Source organism: Eleutherodactylus coqui, chromosome 5, assembly GCF_035609145.1.
Source record: "Eleutherodactylus coqui strain aEleCoq1 chromosome 5, aEleCoq1.hap1, whole genome shotgun sequence".
Classification (NCBI taxonomy): domain Eukaryota; kingdom Metazoa; phylum Chordata; class Amphibia; order Anura; family Eleutherodactylidae; genus Eleutherodactylus; species Eleutherodactylus coqui.
Genome location: NC_089841.1, coordinates 9,529,412 through 9,551,608, shown reverse-complemented (window position 1 = coordinate 9,551,608; position 22,197 = coordinate 9,529,412). Strand labels below are relative to the sequence as shown.

General features: G+C 46.5%; 1 protein-coding gene across 4 annotated transcripts in view; it reads left to right on the top strand.

The window, feature by feature from the left end:
• Positions 1 to 22,197, top strand: part of CNTFR (ciliary neurotrophic factor receptor) — a 471,005-nt gene that overhangs the window by 364,436 nt on the left and 84,372 nt on the right. For all 4 annotated transcript variants that reach the window (XM_066602302.1, XM_066602300.1, XM_066602298.1 and 1 more), the window contains 2 exons: positions 4,679 to 4,796; positions 10,271 to 10,437. In XM_066602302.1, the coding sequence (XP_066458399.1) occupies positions 4,679 to 4,796; positions 10,271 to 10,437 (285 nt within the window). The remainder of the gene's footprint in view (positions 1 to 4,678; positions 4,797 to 10,270; positions 10,438 to 22,197) is intronic.

Sequence of the window (22,197 nt, the reverse complement as noted above, 5' to 3'; positions counted from 1 at the left end):
TTTAGTGTGATTCACACGCCATCTACTCGCAAGAACACGCTGCAGACGCTCGCATCGCATACAATCTACACATATGTAATTATATACATGAGATACCCAGGTTATCCCAGCATGGTCAATATAACTATATACAGGAGATATACCTCCCCTATATATACTGATGCTGATGTAAGGTAAATATGTCCTGTATGTAATTATATGCACAGCTGGTATAACGTATACCACCTAAACATACAAGATTACATGCAGTACATGGTACATACCTTGTATCGCATGTACTGCTCCTCCGCTCTCCTACTCAGGTCCCAAAACTGTCACTGGAGCGCTGGCCGGACATCCTTCCTGACCCCCACACATCGCACACACACAACTCGGCTACATCGATCCTGATCCCCAGACATCACACACACAGCTCTACTACATCATCCTGATCCCTAGACATCACACACACAGCTTCGCTACATCCATTCTAACCCCCAGACACATTGCACACACACAGCTTTGCTACATCCATCCTGATCCCCACACATCACACACACACAAATCCGCTACATCCATCCTGATCCCCAGATATCACACACGCAGCTCCACTACATCCATTCTGACCCCCACACACATTGCACACATGGCTCCCCTACATCAATTCTGACCCCCAAACACATCTCACACACAGCTTTGCTACATCCATTCTGACCCCCATACACATCACACACACAGCTCTACTCCATCCATCCTGACCCCCACACACCTCACACACAGCTCTACTCCATCCATCCTTACCCCCATACACATCACACACACAGCTCTGCTACATCCATTCTGACCCCCACATACAGCTCCACTCCATCCATCCTGACCCCCATACACATCACACACACAGCCCTGCTACATCCATTCTGACCCCCACACACATCACACACACAGCTCTACTCCATCTATCCTGACCCCCACAGCTCCAACACACAAAGCTCCACTACATCCATCCTGACTCCCACACATTGCACAAACACAACTCCGCTACATCCATCCTGATCCCCTACACATCACAACATTTCTGCTACATCCATCCTGATCCCCCACACATCACATAAACAGCTCGGCTACATCCATCCTGATCCCCACACATATCACACACACAGCTCTACTACATCATCCTGATCCCTAGACATCACACACACAGCTCCGCTACATCCATCCTAACCCCCAGACACATTGCACACACACACAGCTCTCCTACATCCATCCTCATCCCCACACATCACACACACACAACTCCGCTACATCCATCCTGATCCCCGGACATCACACACACAGCTCCACTACATCCATTCTGACCCCCACACACATTGCACACACGGCTCCCCTACAACCATTCTGACTTCCACACACATTGCACACACAGCTCTGCTACATCAATTCTGACCCCCAAACACATCTCACACACAGCTTTGCTACATCCATTCTGACCCCCACACACATCACACACACAGCTCTACTCCATCCATCCTGACCCCCACACACCTCACACACAGCTCTACCCCATCCATCCTTACCCCCATACACATCACACACACACAGCTCTGCTACATCCATTCTGACCCCCACACACATCACACACACACAGCTCCACTCCATCCATCCTGTCCCCTATACACATCACGCACACAACTCCGCTACATCCATCCTGATTCCCAGATATCACACACACAGCTCTACTCCATCCATCCTGACCCCCACACATCACACACACAGCTCTGCTACATCCATCCTGACCCCCAGACACATTGCACACACAGCTCCCTTACATCCATTCTGACCCTAACACACATCACACACATAGCTCTACTACATCCATTCTGACCCTCAAACACATCACACACAGCTCTGCTACATCCATTCTGACCCCCACACACATCACACACAGCTCTACTCCATCCATCCTGACCCCCCACACTCATCACACACACAGCTCTGCTACATCCATGCTGACCCCCACACACATCACACACAGCTCTACTCCATCCATCCTGACCCCCACACATCACACACACAGCTCTACTCCATCCATCCTGACCCCCACACATCACACACACAGCTCTACTCCATCCATCCTGACGCCCACACATCACACACACACAGCTCTACTCCATCCATCCTGATCCCCACACACATCACACACACAGCTCTACTCCATCCATCCTGACCCCCACACATCACACACAGCTCTACTCCATCCATCCTGACCCCCACACATCACACACACACAGCTCTACTCCATCCATCCTGACCCCCACACATCACACACACAGCTCTACTCCATCCATCCTGACCCCCACACATCACACACAGCTCTACTCCATCCATCCTGACCCCCACACATCACACACACAGCTCTACTCCATCCATCCTGACCCCCACACATCACACACAGCTCTACTCCATCCATCCTGACCCCCACACATCACACACAGCTCTACTCCATCCATCCTGACCCCCACACATCACACACACACAGCTCTACTCCATCCATCCTGACCCCCCCACACATCACACACACAGCTCTACTCCATCCATCCTGACCCCCACACATCACACACAGCTCTACTCCATCCATCCTGACCCCCACACATCACACACACAGCTCTACTCCATCCATCCTGACCCCACACATCACACACACAGCTCTACTCCATCCATCCTGATCCCCACACATCACACACACAGCTCTACTCCATCCATCCTGACCCCCCACACATCACACACACAGCTCTACTCCATCCATCCTGACCCCCACACATCACACACACAGCTCTACTACATCCATCCTGACCCCCACACATCACACACAGCTCTACTCCATCCATCCTGACCCCCACACATCACACACACAGCTCTACTCCATCCATCCTGACCCCCACACATCACACACACAGCTCTACTCCATCCATCCTGACCCCCACACATCACACACATAGCTCTACTCCATCCATCCTGACCCCCACACATCACACACAGCTCTACTCCATCCATCCTGACCCCCACACATCACACACACAGCTCTACTCCATCCATCCTGACCCCCACACATCACACACACAGCTCTACTCCATCCATCCAGAACCTCCACGCTGTTCTGTGACCTAAGCGGTCACTATCAGTCATCAGATCCGATCCGAGGTTCTATTGCTCCATCTCATAGTCAACAGCCAGCTGTCACTTTCATTCCTCTGCTCCACCATCAAACACACAAGCCTAAGGTTCCGGTTCCACTGAGGTCATTGTGCCTATCCAAGAGGCAGCTTCCCCAAGACCATTTGTTCCAGTGGGCCAGACTGGTACTACTGGTTGTAATATGTAGTCCTGCCGACTACGCCGCATAAGGCAGAGCCATCAGCAGTAGCAACCCAGCTGGGGATAGAGATCGGTGCAGGAGGGCTTTACCCTACCCCGCTTACAGACTTGTGGAAAGTTGGAGTTTCCCTTTCCATCTCCTGCAGTCCCCACCTCTGGTGCTAGCTCGGCCTTCCCCGGCGCTGTGGTGAGGCTCCAGTACCGGTTGCCCACTGTACGGCCTTGAACCACATTAGGTAATGGAGCTCTCATGGCAAGGGTGGTACTGAGCGAGGCAAGATCCCAGTAAGCACTCTGTCCGACTCCACGTAGCTTGCAGCAGAACAGCTTTCATTGCCAATGGAAACCCAGCCTGCCACGGCAGGGGTCAGCGGGCAGTCTTCTGGAAGCGGGTGATAACAGGCCTAGAACCAGACCTCTGCTGTGGAGGTTCTCTCTCATGGAGCTCGCTCCTTGCTTCGATGGCTCGTCTCCCCTCTTGATATAACACACAGGAGCGCTTTACAGTCCGTCTAAGTGTGACTTACACGCATATACAGTGGTGGCACGTAAACTGGCATGGGCCACTTCCTATTCTGCCGCGCCACACTCATCCACTGCTGCGCCACAATAAACAACATTTAAGAGATATACCCCATAAAGTAAGAGTGTCAGTTATTGTCTATTACATTTCAACAAAATTAGAGCAAAATCACCAAAAATAGGTATTACAGTCCAGTACCCGGTGTATTATATATATGGAGGAGGGGTGATATAATATATATTACAGACCAGTACCCGGTGTATTATATATATGGAGGAGGGGTGATATAATATATATTACAGACCAGTACCCGGTGTATTATATATATGGAGGAGGGGTGATATAATATATATTACAGACCAGTACCCGGTGTATTATATATATGGAGGAGTGGTGATATAATATATATTACAGACCAGTACCCGGTGTATTATATATATGGAGGAGGGGTGATATAATATATATTGCAGACCAGTACCCGGTGTATTATATACATGGAGGAGGGGTAATATAATAAGTATTACAGACCAGTACCCGGTGTATTATATATATGGAGGAGGGGTGATATAATATATATTGCAGACCAGTACCCGGTGTATTATATATATGGAGGAGGGGTGATATAATAAGTATTACAGACCAGTACCCGGTGTATTATATATATGGAGGAGGGGTGATATAATAGGTATTACAGACCAGTACCCGGTGTATTATATATATGGAAGAGGGGTTATATAATAAGTATTACAGACCTGTTCCCTGTGTATTATATGGGCTGACTGTTCCTCTCCTTCTCTCTTGCAGACCCCCCTAAGGAGTTGGCGCTGCTTTGCAGGTCCAATAACTATCCTGCCTCCTTCTACTGCAGTTGGCATCTTCCGAGTCCGACCTATATCCCCAACTATTTCAACATCACTGTTAAGTATGTACACCCCATCCCCAGCACATCTATTACCCACAATGCCAACAGTAGAAGAACACAAGGGGTTAAACTAGGATGTGCACCTTAGAATTGTATCACTCCCATCGTCCACAGCTCCGCCCACAGCATGTATCACCCCCATCATCCACAGATCCGCTTACGGCATGTATCACCCCCATCGTCCACAGCTCCGCCTACAGCATGTATCACCCCCATCATCCACAGCTCCGCCCACGGCATGTATCACCCCCATCATCCACAGCTCCCCTCATGGCATGTATCACCCCCATCATCCAGAGCTCCGCCCACGGCATGTATCACCCCCATCATCCACAGCTCCGCCTACGGCATGTATCACCCCCATCATCCACAGCTCCGCCCACAGCATGTATAGCCCCCATATTCCACAGCTCCCCTTATGGCATGTATCACCCCCATCATCCAGAGCTCCGCCCACAGCATGTATCACCCCCATCATCCACAGCTCCGCTCACGGCATGTATCAGCCCCACCATCCACAGCTCCGCCTACGGCATGTATCACCCCCATCATCCAAAGCTCCGTTCATGGCATGTATCACCCCCATCATCCACAGCTCCGCCTACGGCATGTATCACCCCCATCATCCACAGCTCCGCTCACAGCATGTATCACCCCCATCGTCCACAGCTCCGCCCACAACATGTATCACCCCCATCATCCACAGCTCCGCCTACCGCATGTATCACCCCCAACATCCACAGCTCTGCCCACGGCATGTATCACCCCCATCATCCACAGCTCCGCTCACGGCATGTATCACCCCCATCATCCACAGCTCCGCCTACCGCATGTATCACCCCCAACATCCACAGCTCCGCCCACAGCATGTATCACCCCCATCATCCACAGCTCTGCCTACAGCATGTATCACCCCCATCATCCACAGCTCCGCCCACGGCATGTATCACCCCCATCATCCAGAGCTCCACCCACAGCATGTATCACCCCCATCATCCACAGCTCCGCCCACAGCATGTATCACCCCCATCATCCACAGCTCTGCTCACGGCATGTATCACCCCCATCGTCCACAGCTCTGCTCACGGCATGTATCACCCCCATCATCCACAGCTCTGCTCACAGCATGTATCACCCCCATCATCCACAGCTCTGCTCACAGCATGTATCACCCCCATCATCCACAGCTCCGCCCACAGCATGTATCACCCCCATCATCCACAGTCCCGCCCACAGTATGTATCACCCCCATCATCCACAGCTCTGCTCACAGCATGTATCACCCCCATCATCCACAGTCCCACCCACAGCATGTATCACCCCCATCATCCACAGCTCTGCTCACAGCATGTATCACCCCCATCATCCACAGTCCCGCCCACAGCATGTATCACCCCCATCATCCACAGCTCTGCTCACAGCATGTGTCACCCCCATCATCCACTGCTCTGCTCACGGCATGTATCACCCCCATCATCCACAGCTCTGCTCACAGCATGTATCACCCCCATCATCCACAGTCCCGCCCACAGTATGTATCACCCCCATCATCCACAGCTCCACTCTCAGCATGTATCACCCCCATCATCCACAGCTCCACCCACAGCATGTATCACCCCCATCGTCCACAGCTCCGCTCACAGCATGTATCACCCCCATCATCCACAGCTCCACTCTCAGCATGTATCACCCCCATCATCCACAGCTCCACCCACAGCATGTATCACCCCCATCGTCCACAGCTCCGCTCACAGCATGTATCACCCCCATCATCCACAGCTCCGCCCACAGCATGTATCACCCCCATCATCCACAGCTCCGCCTACGGCATGTATCACCCCCATCATCCACAGCTCCGCTCACAGCATGTATCACCCCCATCGTCCACAGCTCCGCCCACAACATGTATCACCCCCATCATCCACAGCTCCGCCTACCGCATGTATCACCCCCAACATCCACAGCTCTGCCCACGGCATGTATCACCCCCATCATCCACAGCTCCGCTCACGGCATGTATCACCCCCATCATCCACAGCTCCGCCTACCGCATGTATCACCCCCAACATCCACAGCTCCGCCCACAGCATGTATCACCCCCATCATCCACAGCTCTGCCTACAGCATGTATCACCCCCATCATCCACAGCTCCGCCCACGGCATGTATCACCCCCATCATCCAGAGCTCCACCCACAGCATGTATCACCCCCATCATCCACAGCTCCGCCCACAGCATGTATCACCCCCATCATCCACAGCTCTGCTCACGGCATGTATCACCCCCATCGTCCACAGCTCTGCTCACGGCATGTATCACCCCCATCATCCACAGCTCTGCTCACAGCATGTATCACCCCCATCATCCACAGCTCCGCCCACAGCATGTATCACCCCCATCATCCACAGTCCCGCCCACAGTATGTATCACCCCCATCATCCACAGCTCTGCTCACAGCATGTATCACCCCCATCATCCACAGTCCCACCCACAGCATGTATCACCCCCATCATCCACAGCTCTGCTCACAGCATGTATCACCCCCATCATCCACAGTCCCGCCCACAGCATGTATCACCCCCATCATCCACAGCTCTGCTCACAGCATGTATCACCCCCATCATCCACAGTCCCACCCACAGCATGTATCACCCCCATCATCCACAGCTCTGCTCACAGCATGTATCACCCCCATCATCCACAGTCCCGCCCACAGCATGTATCACCCCCATCATCCACAGCTCTGCTCACAGCATGTGTCACCCCCATCATCCACTGCTCTGCTCACGGCATGTATCACCCCCATCATCCACAGCTCTGCTCACAGCATGTATCACCCCCATCATCCACAGTCCCGCCCACAGTATGTATCACCCCCATCATCCACAGCTCCACTCTCAGCATGTATCACCCCCATCATCCACAGCTCCACCCACAGCATGTATCACCCCCATCGTCCACAGCTCCGCTCACAGCATGTATCACCCCCATCATCCACAGCTCCACTCTCAGCATGTATCACCCCCATCATCCACAGCTCCACCCACAGCATGTATCACCCCCATCGTCCACAGCTCCGCTCACAGCATGTATCACCCCCATCATCCACAGCTCCGCCCACAGCATGTATCACCCCCATCATCCACAGCTCCGCCTACGGCATGTATCACCCCCATCATCCACAGCTCCGCTCACAGCATGTATCACCCCCATCGTCCACAGCTCCGCCCACAACATGTATCACCCCCATCATCCACAGCTCCGCCTACCGCATGTATCACCCCCAACATCCACAGCTCTGCCCACGGCATGTATCACCCCCATCATCCACAGCTCCGCTCACGGCATGTATCACCCCCATCATCCACAGCTCCGCCTACCGCATGTATCACCCCCAACATCCACAGCTCCGCCCACAGCATGTATCACCCCCATCATCCACAGCTCTGCCTACAGCATGTATCACCCCCATCATCCACAGCTCCGCCCACGGCATGTATCACCCCCATCATCCAGAGCTCCACCCACAGCATGTATCACCCCCATCATCCACAGCTCCGCCCACAGCATGTATCACCCCCATCATCCACAGCTCTGCTCACGGCATGTATCACCCCCATCGTCCACAGCTCTGCTCACGGCATGTATCACCCCCATCATCCACAGCTCTGCTCACAGCATGTATCACCCCCATCATCCACAGCTCCGCCCACAGCATGTATCACCCCCATCATCCACAGTCCCGCCCACAGTATGTATCACCCCCATCATCCACAGCTCTGCTCACAGCATGTATCACCCCCATCATCCACAGTCCCACCCACAGCATGTATCACCCCCATCATCCACAGCTCTGCTCACAGCATGTATCACCCCCATCATCCACAGTCCCGCCCACAGCATGTATCACCCCCATCATCCACAGCTCTGCTCACAGCATGTGTCACCCCCATCATCCACTGCTCTGCTCACGGCATGTATCACCCCCATCATCCACAGCTCTGCTCACAGCATCTATCACCCCCATCATCCACAGTCCCGCCCACAGTATGTATCACCCCCATCATCCACAGCTCCACTCTCAGCATGTATCACCCCCATCATCCACAGCTCCACCCACAGCATGTATCACCCCCATCGTCCACAGCTCCGCTCACAGCATGTATCACCCCCATCATCCACAGCTCCGCCCACAGCATGTATCACCCCCATCATCCACAGCTCCGCCCACAGCATGTATCACCCCCATCATCCACAGCTCTGCAGTCTTCCGGTGATACATATTTTGCACAGCGTGTTGGAATGATGGGAGTGATACTTCCGATGCACAGATGTCATTACAGACCCTTGTGCTGTGCGCAGGCGTCTATGTTCCTTAGGATGATGGGAGTGATGGCTCCTTTCTGCAGATGCCTACACACATAGGTGACCCTTGTGCTGTGCACAGGTGTCTATATACCGTAGGATGATGGGGGTTATAGCACCTGCGTACAGCTGACCCTCTTGCTGTCCTCTATGTACTGTAGGATGATGAGAGTGATAGTACCGGAGATCAGCTGGCCCTCTTGCTCTCCTCTATGTACCGTAGGATGATGGGAGTGATGGTAAATGCGTACAGCTGGCCCTCTTGCTCTCCTCTATATACCGTAGGATGATGGGAGTGATGGTAAATGCGTACAGCTGGCCCTCTTGCTCTCCTCTATATACCGTAGGATGATGGGAGTAATAGTAGCTGAGTACAGCTGACGCTCTTGCTGTCCTCTATGTACCGTAGGATGATGGGAGTGATAGTACCAGAGATCAGCTGACCCTCTTGCTGTCCTCTATGTACCATAGAATGATGGGGGTGATGGTACCTGCGTACAGCTGACCCTCTTGCTGTCCTCTATGTACCGTAGGATGATGGGAGTGATAGTACCTGCGTACAGCTGACCCTCTTGCTGTCCTCTATGTACCGTAGGGTGATAGGAGTGATAGTACCGGAGATCAGGTGATCCTCTTGCTGTCCTCTATGTACTGTAGGATGATGGGAGTGATAGTACCGGAGATCAGGTGATCCTCTTGCTGTCCTCTATGTACTGTAGGATGATGGGAGTGATAGTACCTGAGTACAGCTGACCCTCTTGTTGCCCTCTATGTACCATAGGATGATGGGGGTGATGGTACTTGCGTACAGCTGACCCTTTTGCTGTCCTCTATGTACTGTAGGATGATGGGGGTGATTGTACCGGAGATCAGCTGACCCTCTTGCTGTCCTCTGTGTACTGTAGGATGATGGAAGTGATGGTACCGGAGATCAGCTGACCCTCTTGCTGTCCTCTATGTACTGTAGGATGATGGGAGTGATAGTACCTGCGTACAGCTGACCCTCTTGCTGTTCTCTATGTACCGTAGGATGATGGGAGTGATAGTACTGGAGATCAGGTGATCCCTTTGCTTTGTGCCGCAGGTGATGACCTTTTCTGTATTTGCAGACACGGCGCCACGCAGCTCTACTGTGAGAGGGACCCCTTCCCCAAAAACCGGTGTCACATCAAGTACAACCGCCTGTTCTCCACCCTGAAGTACGAGGTGACGGTGGTGGCCACCAACGCGCTGGGGAAGAGCTCCACCACCATCAGCTTCGATGAGTTCACGATAGGTAATGATTACTGCTCAGCGGGCCATTAGTGGTAGTGGGGGGAGTGGGTGGGCTGCCACCTCTGTGCCCCCTACAGCTATGTGCCTGTACACAGTGATGTCACCGCCAGTGACATCACAGATTGGTAGACTCTTAGGTACTTTCGGCTGACGTGATCACAGGGTCATCACATCCATCACAGCTGTCTCATAGGTAATCCTTAACCAATCAGAGCAACGCTCACTACCCGAAGCTGCTCTAGAAAAATGTAAGCCCACATGTGAGTGAGAACGTGGCACAGCGGTGGAAAACAGAGGTGGAGACTCAGATTGGATTGGTCACCGTTACTAGTCTGGTACCACAGGGGGCAGTACTGGAGGGGTTAACATTACTAGTGGGGTACCACAGGGGCTAGTACTGGAGGGGGTCACCGTTACTGGTGGGGTACCACAGGGGACAGTACTGGAGGGGTCACCATTACTAGTGGGGTACCACAGGGTGCAATACTGGAGGGGTTAACATTACTAGTGGGGTACCACAGGGGGTAGTAGTGGAGGGGTCACCGTAACTAGTGTGGTACCACAGGGGACAGTACTGGAGGGGGTCACCGTTACTAGTGGGGTACCACAGGGGGCAGTACTGGAGGGGTTAACATTACTAGTAGGGTACCACAGGAGGCAGTACTGGAGGGGTCACTGTTACTGGTGGGGTACCACAGGGGGCACTACTGGAGGGGTTAACATTACTAGTGGGGTATCACAGGGGGTAGTACTGGAGGGGTCACCGTTACTGGTGGGGTACAACAGGGGACAGTACTGGAGGGGTCACCATTGCTAGTGGGGTACCACAGGGGGCAGTACTGGAGGGGTCACCGTAACTAGTGTGGTACCACAGGGGGCAGTACTGGAGGGGGTCGCCATTACTAGTGGGGTACCACAGGGGGCAGTACTGGAGGGATTAACATTACTATTAGGGTACCACAGGAGGCAGTACTAGAGGGGTCACTGTTACTGGTGGGGTACCACAGGGAACAGTACTGGAGGGGGTCACCATTACTAGTTGGGTACCACAGGGGGCAGTACTGGAGGGGTTAACATTACTAGTGGGGTACCATAGGGGGCAGTACTAGAGGGATCACAGTTACTGGTGTGGTACCACAGGGGACAGTACTGGAGAGGTTAACATTACTAGTGGGGTACCACAGGGGGCACTATTAGAGGGGGTCACCGTTACTGGTGGGGTACCACAGGGGACAGTACTGGAGGGGTCACCATTACTAGTGGGGTACCACAGGGTGCAATACTGGAGGGGTTAACATTACTAGTAGGGTACCACAGGGGGCAGTACTGGAGGGGTTAACATTACTAGTAGGGTACCACAGGAGGCAGTACTGGAGGGGTCACTGTTACTGGTGGGGTACCACAGGGGGCACTACTGGAGGGGTTAACATTACTAGTGGGGTATCACAGGGGGTAGTACTGGATGGGTCACCGTTACTGGTGGGGTACAACAGGGGACAGTGCTGGAGGGGTCACCATTACTAGTGGGGTACCACAGGGGGCAGTACTGGAGGGGTCACCGTAACTAGTGTGGTACCACAGGGGGCAGTACTAAAGGGGTCACCGTTACTGGTGGGGTACCACAGGGGACAGTACTGGAGAGGGTCGCCATTACTAGTGGGGTACCACAGGGGGCAGTACTGGAGGGATTAACATTACTAGTAGGGTACCACAGGGGGCAGTACTGGAGGGGGTCGCCATTACTAGTGGGGTACCACAGGGGGCAGTACTGGAGGGATTAACATTACTAGTAGGGTACCACAGGAGGCAGTACTGGAGGGGTCACTGTTACTGGTGGGGTACCACAGGGAACAGTACTGTAGGGGGTCACCATTACTAATTGGGTACCACAGGGGGCAGTACTGGAGGGGTTAACATTACTAGTGGGGTACCATAGGGGGCAGTACTAGAGGGATCACCGTTACTGGTGTGGTACCACAGGGGACAGTACTGGAGGGGTCACCATTACTAGTGGGGTACCACAGGGGGCAGTATTAGAGGGGTCACTATTACTAGTGAGGTACCACAGGGGGCAGTACTGGAGGGGTCACCGTTACTGGTGGGGTACCACAGGGGGTAGTATTGGTGGGGTCACCATTACTAGTGGGGTACCACAGGGGGCAGTACTGGAGGGGTCACCATTACTAGTGTGGTACCACAGGGGGCAGTATTATAGAAGAATCATCTTTACTAGTGGGTATCATAGGGCAGTAAAGGTATCATTGTTACCAGTGAGGGACCATAGGGGGCAGTATGGGATGGGATTATTACTAGTGAGATACCATGGGGGGCAGTATTGGGTGGATTGCAATTACTGGTGTCACAAACAAGGCCTTGCATCACATGACACGGGTGCGACCATCTGGGATTGACCTAAGTCCACTGCTTCAATCCTGCAGACATCACACTCAGTCCTGTGCCCCCCAAACATGCGATAAAGGGTTAATATCTGGTGTGTTACATCCTGCACTCTCCTTCTCTCCCCTCCAATCTCACATTGACAGGAGAGTGGAGGAGAGTAGGGGGCAGAGACGGAGGAGAGTAGGGGGCAGAGACGGAGGAGAGCAGGGGGCAGAGACGGAGGAGAGCAGGGGGCAGAGACGGAGGAGAGTAGGGGGCAGAGACGGAGGAGAGCAGGGGGCAGAGACGGAGGAGAGCAGGGGGCAGAGACGGAGGAGAGCAGGGGGCAGAGACGGAGGAGAGCAGGGGGCAGAGACGGAGGAGAGTAGGGGGCAGAGACGGAGGAGAGTAGGGGGCAGAGACGGAGGAGAGCAGGGGGCAGAGACGGAGGAGAGTAGAGGGCAGAGACGGAGGAGAGCAGGGGGCAGAGACGGAGGAGAGCAGGGGGCAGAGACGGAGGAGAGCAGGGGGCAGAGACGGAGGAGAGTAGAGGGCAGAGACGGAGGAGAGCAGGGGGCAGAGACGGAGGAGAGCAGGGGGCAGAGAAGGAGGAGAGCAGGGGTCAGAGACGGAGGAGAGTAGGAGGCAGAGACGGAGGAGAGCAGGGGTCAGAGACGGAGGAGAGTAGGGGGCAGAGACGGAGGAGAGTAGGGGGCAGAGACGGAGGAGAGTAGGGGGCAGAGACGGAGGAGAGTAGGGGGCAGAGATGGAGGAGAGTAGGGGGCAGAGACGGAGGAGAGTAGGGGGCAGAGACGGAGGAGAGCAGAGGGCAGAGACGGAGGAGAGTAGGGGGCAGAGACGGAGGAGAGTAGGGGGCAGAGACGGAGGAGAGTAGGGGGCAGAGATGGAGGAGAGTAGGGGGCAGAGACGGAGGAGAGTAGGGGGCAGAGACACAGGAGAGCAGAGGGCAGAGACGGAGGAGAGTAGGGGGCAGACACGGAGGAGAGCAGGGGGCAGAGACGGAGGAGAGCAGGGGGCAGAGACGCCATCCACAGTGCTGACCTGTCGGGAAAGTTTGTAAACGCTCACAAAGAGTGCTGTGATTGGCCGGGTGACTATATGCGTCTGGAATACCCATGTCTGAGTCCCCAATGCAAATCAGATGCGGATTCCGTACTCCGTATTCCGTGTTACACGGAGCGTCCATACGCCCGTGTGAATGAGCGCTAACTGTTACCACTATCTCATTCTCCGCCTGGAACCGCCCACAATACCCAGAGACTCCGTGCTGCAGAATCTACACGAGGCGCAGGCGTGTGAGTGAGCGCTGCCCTCCATAATCTGCGCGATACGAGGACTATTACCAGGCTGCAGGGAGCTGCTACTTAGAATTGCGCTCACGCTGTAACGCCACTGCGGACGCGGAAGGAGCACGGATCCATCACAGACTCCTGACAAACGAAGTGCGATCAAAGCAAGGCCTAATGGAGTGTGAGTGAGAGTGAGTGGCGTCCCCAGTCCTCCTCATGTCACACGCCTCATCCTGAGAGACGAGCCGCAGTTTTAATTGCGTTGGCTTACCGCTCGTCTGGCGGCACATGTGACTGCGGCGCCAATAAAACTAATTAAATTGGAAAGACATGGGAAGAGGAACATTTGGACCTGGCTGTGAAACTGCTGAGGTTTGTGGCTCACTGACATTCTCCATCTCATACTCCCTCTCCACCGCCGGCTGCCTCCTCTGCCAGACTCCAAGAGTCAAGGAGAGATTAACCCCGTCATCTCCAAGAGGCCTACAGCAGCTGGAGACACTCCATGGATGGGCGGCTACCATGCGGAAGAGTCATCCATACACTGCCGAAAAGAGTACAGGGCCAGCTACATGAGAGCGAGCGAGAGCGCATGAAGTAGGGCCAGCAACACTCAGCCACCGGCTGTACTGACGGAAGTGTGGGAGCGGTATTATAGTAGTTACATTCTTGTACATAGAAGGCAGTATTATAGTAGTTATATTCTTGTACATAGGAGGCAGTATTATAGTAGTTATATTCTTGTACATAGGAGCAGTGTTATAGTAGTTATATTCTTGTACATAGGGGGCAGTATTATAGTAGTTATATTCTTGTACATAGGGGGGCAGTATTATAGTAGTTATATTCTTGTACATAGGAGGCAGTATTATAGTAGTTATATTCTTGTACATAGGGGGGCAGTATTATAGTAGTTATATTCTTGTACATAGGGGGCAGTATTATAGTAGTTATATTCTTGTACATAGGGGCAGTATTATAGTAGTTATATCCTTGTACATAGAAGGCAGTATTATAGTAGTTATATTCTTGAATATAGGAGGTAGTATTATAGTAGTTATATTCTTGTACATAAGGTGCAGTATTATAGCAGTTATATTCTTGTGCATTAGGTGCAGTATTATAGTAGTTATATTCTTGTACATAGGAGGCAGTAATATAGTAGTTATATTCTTGTACATAGGGGGGCAGTATTATAGTAGTTATATTCTTGTACATAGAAGGCAGTATTATAGTAGTTATATTCTTGTACATAGGAGGCACTATTATAGTAGTTATATTCTTGTACATAGGAGCAGTATTATAGTAGTTATATTCTTGTACATAGGGGGCAGTATTATAGTAGTTATATTCTTGTAAATAGAGAGCAGTATTATAGTAGTTATATTCTTGTACATAGGAGGCAGTATTATAGTAGTTATATTCTTGTACATAGGGGGCAGTATTATAGTAGTTATATTCTTGTACATAGTAGCAGTATTATGGTAGTTATATTCTTGTACATAGGGGGTAGTATTAGAGTAGTTATATTCTTGTACATAGGGGACAGTATTATAGTAGTTATATTCTTGTACATAGGGGGCAGTATTATAGTAGTTATATTCTTGTACATGGGAGCAGTATTATAGTAGTTATATTCTTGTAAATAGAGAGCAGTATTATAGTAGTTATATTCTTGTACATAGGAGGCAGTATTATAGTAGTTATATTCTTGTACATAGGGGGCAGTATTATAGTAGTTATATTCTTGTACATAGTAGCAGTATTATGGTAGTTATATTCTTGTACATAGGGGGTAGTATTAGAGTAGTTATATTCTTGTACATAGGGGACAGTATTATAGTAGTTATATTCTTGTACATAGGGGGCAGTATTATAGTAGTTATATTCTTGTACATGGGAGCAGTATTATAGTAGTTATATTCTTGTACATAGGGGGTAGTATTAGTTATATTCTTGTACATAGGGGACAGTATTATAGTAGTTATATTCTTGTACATAGGGGGCAGTATTATAGTAGTTATATTCTTGTACATAGGGGGCAGTATTATTGTAGTTATATTCTTGTACATAGGGGCAGTATTATAGTAGTTATATTCTTGTACATAGGAGGCAGTATTATAGTAGTTATATTCTTGTACATAGGAGCAGTATTCTAGTAGTTATATTCTTGTACATAGGAGGCAGTATTATAGTAGTTATATTCTTGTAAATAGGAGGCAGTATTATAGTAGTTATATTCTTGTACATAGGGGGCAGTATTATAGTAGTTATATTCTTGTACATAGGGGGCAGTATTATAGTAGTTATATTCTTGTACATAGGGGACAGTATTATAGTAGTTATATTCTTGTACATAGGGGGCAGTATTATAGTAGTTATATTCTTGTACATAGGGTGCAGTATTATAGTAGTTATATTCTTGTACATAGGGGGCAGTATTATAGTAGTTATATTCTTGTACATAGGGAGCAGTATTATAGTAGTTATATTCTTGTAAATAGGAGGCAGTATTATAGTAGTTATATTCTTGTACATAGGGGGTAGTATTAGTTATATTCTTGTACATAGGGGGCAGTATTATAGTAGTTATATTATTGTACATAGGAGGCAGTATTATAGTACTTATATTCTTGTACATAGGAGCAGTATTATAGTAGTTATATTCTTGTACATAGGGGGCAGTATTATAGTAGTTATATTCTTGTAAATAGAGAGCAGTATTATAGTAGTTATATTCTTGTACATAGGAGGCAGTATTATAGTAGTTATATTCTTGTACATAGGGGGCAGTATTATAGTAGTTATATTCTTGTACATAGTAGCAGTATTATAGTAGTTATATTCTTGTACATAGGGGGTAGTATTAGAGTAGTTATATTCTTGTACATACGAGGCAGTATTATAGTACTGGTAGTTATATTCTTGTACATATGAGCAGTATTATAGTAGTTATATTCTTGTACATAGGAGGCAGTATTATAGTAGTTATATTCTTGTACATATGAGCAGTATTATAGTAGTTATATTCTTGTACATGGGGGGCAGTATTATAGTAGTTATATTCTTGTACATAGGAGGCAGTATTATACTAGTTATATTCTTGTACATAGGAGGAAGTATTATAGTAGTTATATTCTTGTACATAGGAGGCAGTATTATAGTAGTTATATTCTTGTACATAGGGGCAGTATTATAGTAGTAATATTCTTGTATATAGTAGGCTGTATTATAGTAGTTATATTCTTGTACATAGGGGCCAGTATTATAGTAGTTATATTCTTGTACATAGCAGGCAGTATTACACTAGTTATATTCTTGTACATAGAGGGTAGTATTATAGTAGTTATATTCTTGTACATAGGGAGCAGTATTATAGTAGTTATATTCTTGTACATAGGGGGCAGTATTATAGTAGTTATATTCTTAAACATAGAGAGCAGTATTATAGTAGTTATATTCTTGTACATAGCAGGCAGTATTATAGTAGTTATATTCTTGTGCATAGGGGGCAGTATTATAGTAGTTATATTCTTGTACATAGGGGGGCAGTATTATAGTAGTTAAATTCTTGTACATAGAGAGCAGTATTATAGTAGTTATATTCTTGTACATAGGAGGCAGTATTATAGTAGTTATATTCTTGTACATAGGAGGCAGTATTATAGTACTTATATTCTTGTACATAGGGGGCGGTATTATAGTTGTTATATTCTTGTACATAGGAGGCAGTATTATAGTAGGTATATTCTTTTACATAGGGGCAGTATTATAGTAGTTATATTCGTGTATATAGTAGGCAGTATTATAGTAGTTATATTCTTGTACATAGGAGCAGTATTATAGTAGTTATATTCTTGTACATAGGAGGCCGTATTATAGTAGTTATATTTTTGTACATAGTGGGCAGTATTATAGTAGTTATATTCTTGTACATAGGGGGCGGTATTATAGTAGTTATATTCTTGTACATAGGAGGCAGTATTATAGTAGGTATATTCTTTTACATAGGGGCAGTATTATAGTAGTTATATTCGTGTATATAGTAGGCAGTATTATAGTAGTTATATTCTTGTACATAGGAGCAGTATTATAGTAGTTATATTCTTGTACATAGGAGGCCGTATTATAGTAGTTATATTTTTGTACATAGTGGGCAGTATTATAGTAGTTATATTCTTGTACATAGGAGGCAGTATTATAGTACTTATATTCTTGTACATAGAAGCATTATTATAGTAGTTATATTCTTTTACATAGGGGACGGTATTAAAGTAGTTATATTCTTGTACATAGGGGCAGTATTATAGTAGTTTTTTTTCTTGTACATAGGGGGCAGTATTATAGTAGTTATATTATTGTACATAGGAGCAGTATTATGGTAATTATATTCTTGTACATATGGAGCAGCATTATAGTAGTTCTTTTCTTGTACATAGGGAGCAGCATTATAGTTGTTATATTCTTGTACATAGGAGGGCAGTATTATAGTAGTTATATTTTTGTACATAGGAGGAAGTATTATAGTAGTTATATTCTTGTACATAGGGGCAGTATTATAGTAGTTATATTCTTGTACATAGGAGGCAGTATTATAGTAGTTATATTATTGTACATAGGAGGCAGTATTATAGTAGTTATATTCTTCTACATAGGGGGTCGTATTATAGTAGTTATATTCTTGTACATTGGGGGCGGTGTAATAGTAGTTATATTCTCGTACATATGGGCGGTATTATAGTAGTTATATTCTTGTACATAGAGGGCAGTATTATAGTAGTTATATTCTTTTACATAGGGGACGGTATTATAGTAGTTATTCTCTTGAACATAGGGGGCAGTATTATAGTAGTTATATTCTTGTACATAGGGGCAGTATTATAGTAGTTATTTTCTTGCACATAGGGGGCAGTATTATAGTAGTTATATTCTTGTACATAGGAGCAGTGTTATGGTAATTATATTCTTGTACATAGGGAGCAGCATTATAGTAGTTACTTTCTTGTACATAGGGAGCAGCATTATAGTAGTTACTTTCTTGTACATTGGAGGGCAGTATTATAGTAGTTATATTTTTGTACATAGGGAGCAGTTTTATAGTAGTTATATTCTTGTACATAGGGGGCAATATTATAGTAGTTATATTCTTGCACATAGGGGCAGTATTATAGTAGTTATATTCTTGTACATAGGGACCAGTATTATAGTAGTTATATGCTTGTACATAGGGGGCAGTATTATAGTAGTTATATTCTTGTACATAGGAGGCAGTATTATAGTAGTTATATTCTTGCACATAGGAGGCAGTATTATAGTAGTTATATTTTTGTTCAAAGGGGCTGTAATATAGTAGTTATATTCTTGTACATAGGGGCAGTATTATAGTAGTTATATTCTTGTACATAGGAGGCAGTATTATAGTAGTTATATTTTTGTTCAAAGGGGCAGTATTATAGTAGTTATATTCTTGTACATAGGAGGCAGTATTATAGTAGTTATATTCTTGTACATAGGAGGCAGTTTTATAGTAGTTATATTCTTGTACATAGGGGGCAGTATTATAGTAGTGATATTCTTGTACATAGGAGGCAGTATTATAGTAGTTATATTCTTGTACATAGGAGGCATTAGTATAGTAGTTATATTCTTGTATATAGCGGGCAGCATTATAGTACTTATATTCTTGTACATAGGAGCAGTATTATAGTAGGTATATTCTTGTACATAGGGGGTAGTATTATAGCAGTTATATTCTTGTGCATAGTGGGCAGTATTATAGTAGTTATTTTCTTGTACATAGGGGGCAGTATTATAGTAGTTATATTCTTGTACATTGGGGGCAGTATTATAGTAGTTATATTCTTGTACATCGGGGGCAGTATTATAGTAGTCATATTCTTGTACATAGGGGCTGTATTATAGTAGTCATATTCTTGTACATAGGGGCAGTATTATAGTAGTTATATTCTTGTACATCGGGGGCAGTATTATAGTAGTTATATTCTTGTACATAGGGGGCAGTATTATAGTAGTTATATTCTTGCACATAGGGGCAGTATTATAGTAGATATTTTCTTGTACATAGGAGGAAGTATTATAGTAGTTATATTGTTGTACATAGGGGGCAGTATTATAGTAGTTATATTGTTGTACATAGTGGGCAGTATTATAGTAGTTATATTCTCGTACATAGGGGGCAGTATTATAGTAGTTATATTCTTGTACATAGAGGGCAGTATTATAGTAGTTATATTCTTATACATAGGATGCAGTATTATGGTAGTTATATTCTCATACATAGGGGTCAGTTTTATAGTAGTTATATTCTTGCACATAGGAGGCAGTATTATAGTAGTTTTATTTTTGTTCAAAGGGGCTGTAATATAGTAGTTATATTCTTGTACATAGGAGGCAGTATTATAGTAGTTATATTCTTGTACATAGGGGGCAGTATTATAGTAGTTATATACTTGTACATAGAAGCAGTATTATAGTAGTTATATTCTTATACATAGGGGGCAGTATTATAGTAGTTATATTCTTGTACATAGGGGGCAGTATTATAGTAGTTATATTCTTGTACATAGGGGGCAGTATTATAGTAGTTATATTCTTGTACATAGGGGGCAGTATTATAGTAGCTATATTCCTTTACATACGAGATAGTATTATAGTAGTTATATTCTTGTACAAAGGAGGCAGTATTATAGTAGTTTTATTCTTGTACATAGGGGGCAGTATTATAGTAGTTATTTTCTTGTACATAGGGGGCAGTATTATAGTAGTTATATTCTTGTACATTGAGGGCGGTATTATAGTAGCTATATTCTCGTACATAGGGGCGGTATTATAGTAGTTATATTCTTGTACATAGGGGGTAGTATTATAGTAGTTATATTCTTGTACATAGAGGGCAGTATTGTAGTAGTTATATTCTTGTACATTAGGGGCAGTATTATATTAGTTATATTCTTGTACATAGGGGGCAGTATTATAGTAGTTTTATTCTTGTACATAGGAGGTAGTATTATAGTAGCTATATTCTTGTACATAGGGGGCAGTATTATGGTAGTTATATTCTTGTACATAGGAGGCAGTATTATAGTACTTATGTTCTTGTACATAGAAGCAGTATTATAGAAGTTATATTCTTTTACATAGGGGGCGGTATTATAATAGTTATACTCTTGTACATAGGGGGCAGTATTATAGTAGTTATATTCTTGTACATATGGGGCAGTATTATAGTAGTTATATTCTTGTACATGGGGCAGTATTATAGTAGTTATTTTCTTTCACATAGGGGGCATTATTATAATAGTTATATTCTTGTGCATAGGGAGCAGTATTATAGTAGTTATATTCTTGTATTTAGGAGGGCAGTATTATACTAGTTATATTTTTGTACATGGGGAGCAGTATTATAGCAGTTATATTCTTGTGCATAGAGGCAGTATTATAGTAGTTATATTTTTGTACATAGGAGGAAGTATTATAGTAGTTATATTCTTGTACATAGGGGCAGTATTATAGTAGTTATATTCTTGTACATAGGAGGCAGTATTATAGTAGTTATATTATTGTACATAGGAGGCAGTATTATAGTAGTTATATTCTTCTACATAGGGGGTCGTATTATAGTAGTTATATTCTTGTACATTGGGGGCGGTGTAATAGTAGTTATATTCTCGTACATATGGGCGGTATTATAGTAGTTATATTCTTGTACATAGAGGGCAGTATTATAGTAGTTATATTCTTTTACATAGGGGACGGTATTATAGTAGTTATTCTCTTGAACATAGGGGGCAGTATTATAGTAGTTATATTCTTGTACATAGGGGCAGTATTATAGTAGTTATTTTCTTGCACATAGGGGGCAGTATTATAGTAGTTATATTCTTGTACATAGGAGCAGTGTTATGGTAATTATATTCTTGTACATAGGGAGCAGCATTATAGTAGTTACTTTCTTGTACATAGGGAGCAGCATTATAGTAGTTACTTTCTTGTACATTGGAGGGCAGTATTATAGTAGTTATATTTTTGTACATAGGGAGCAGTTTTATAGT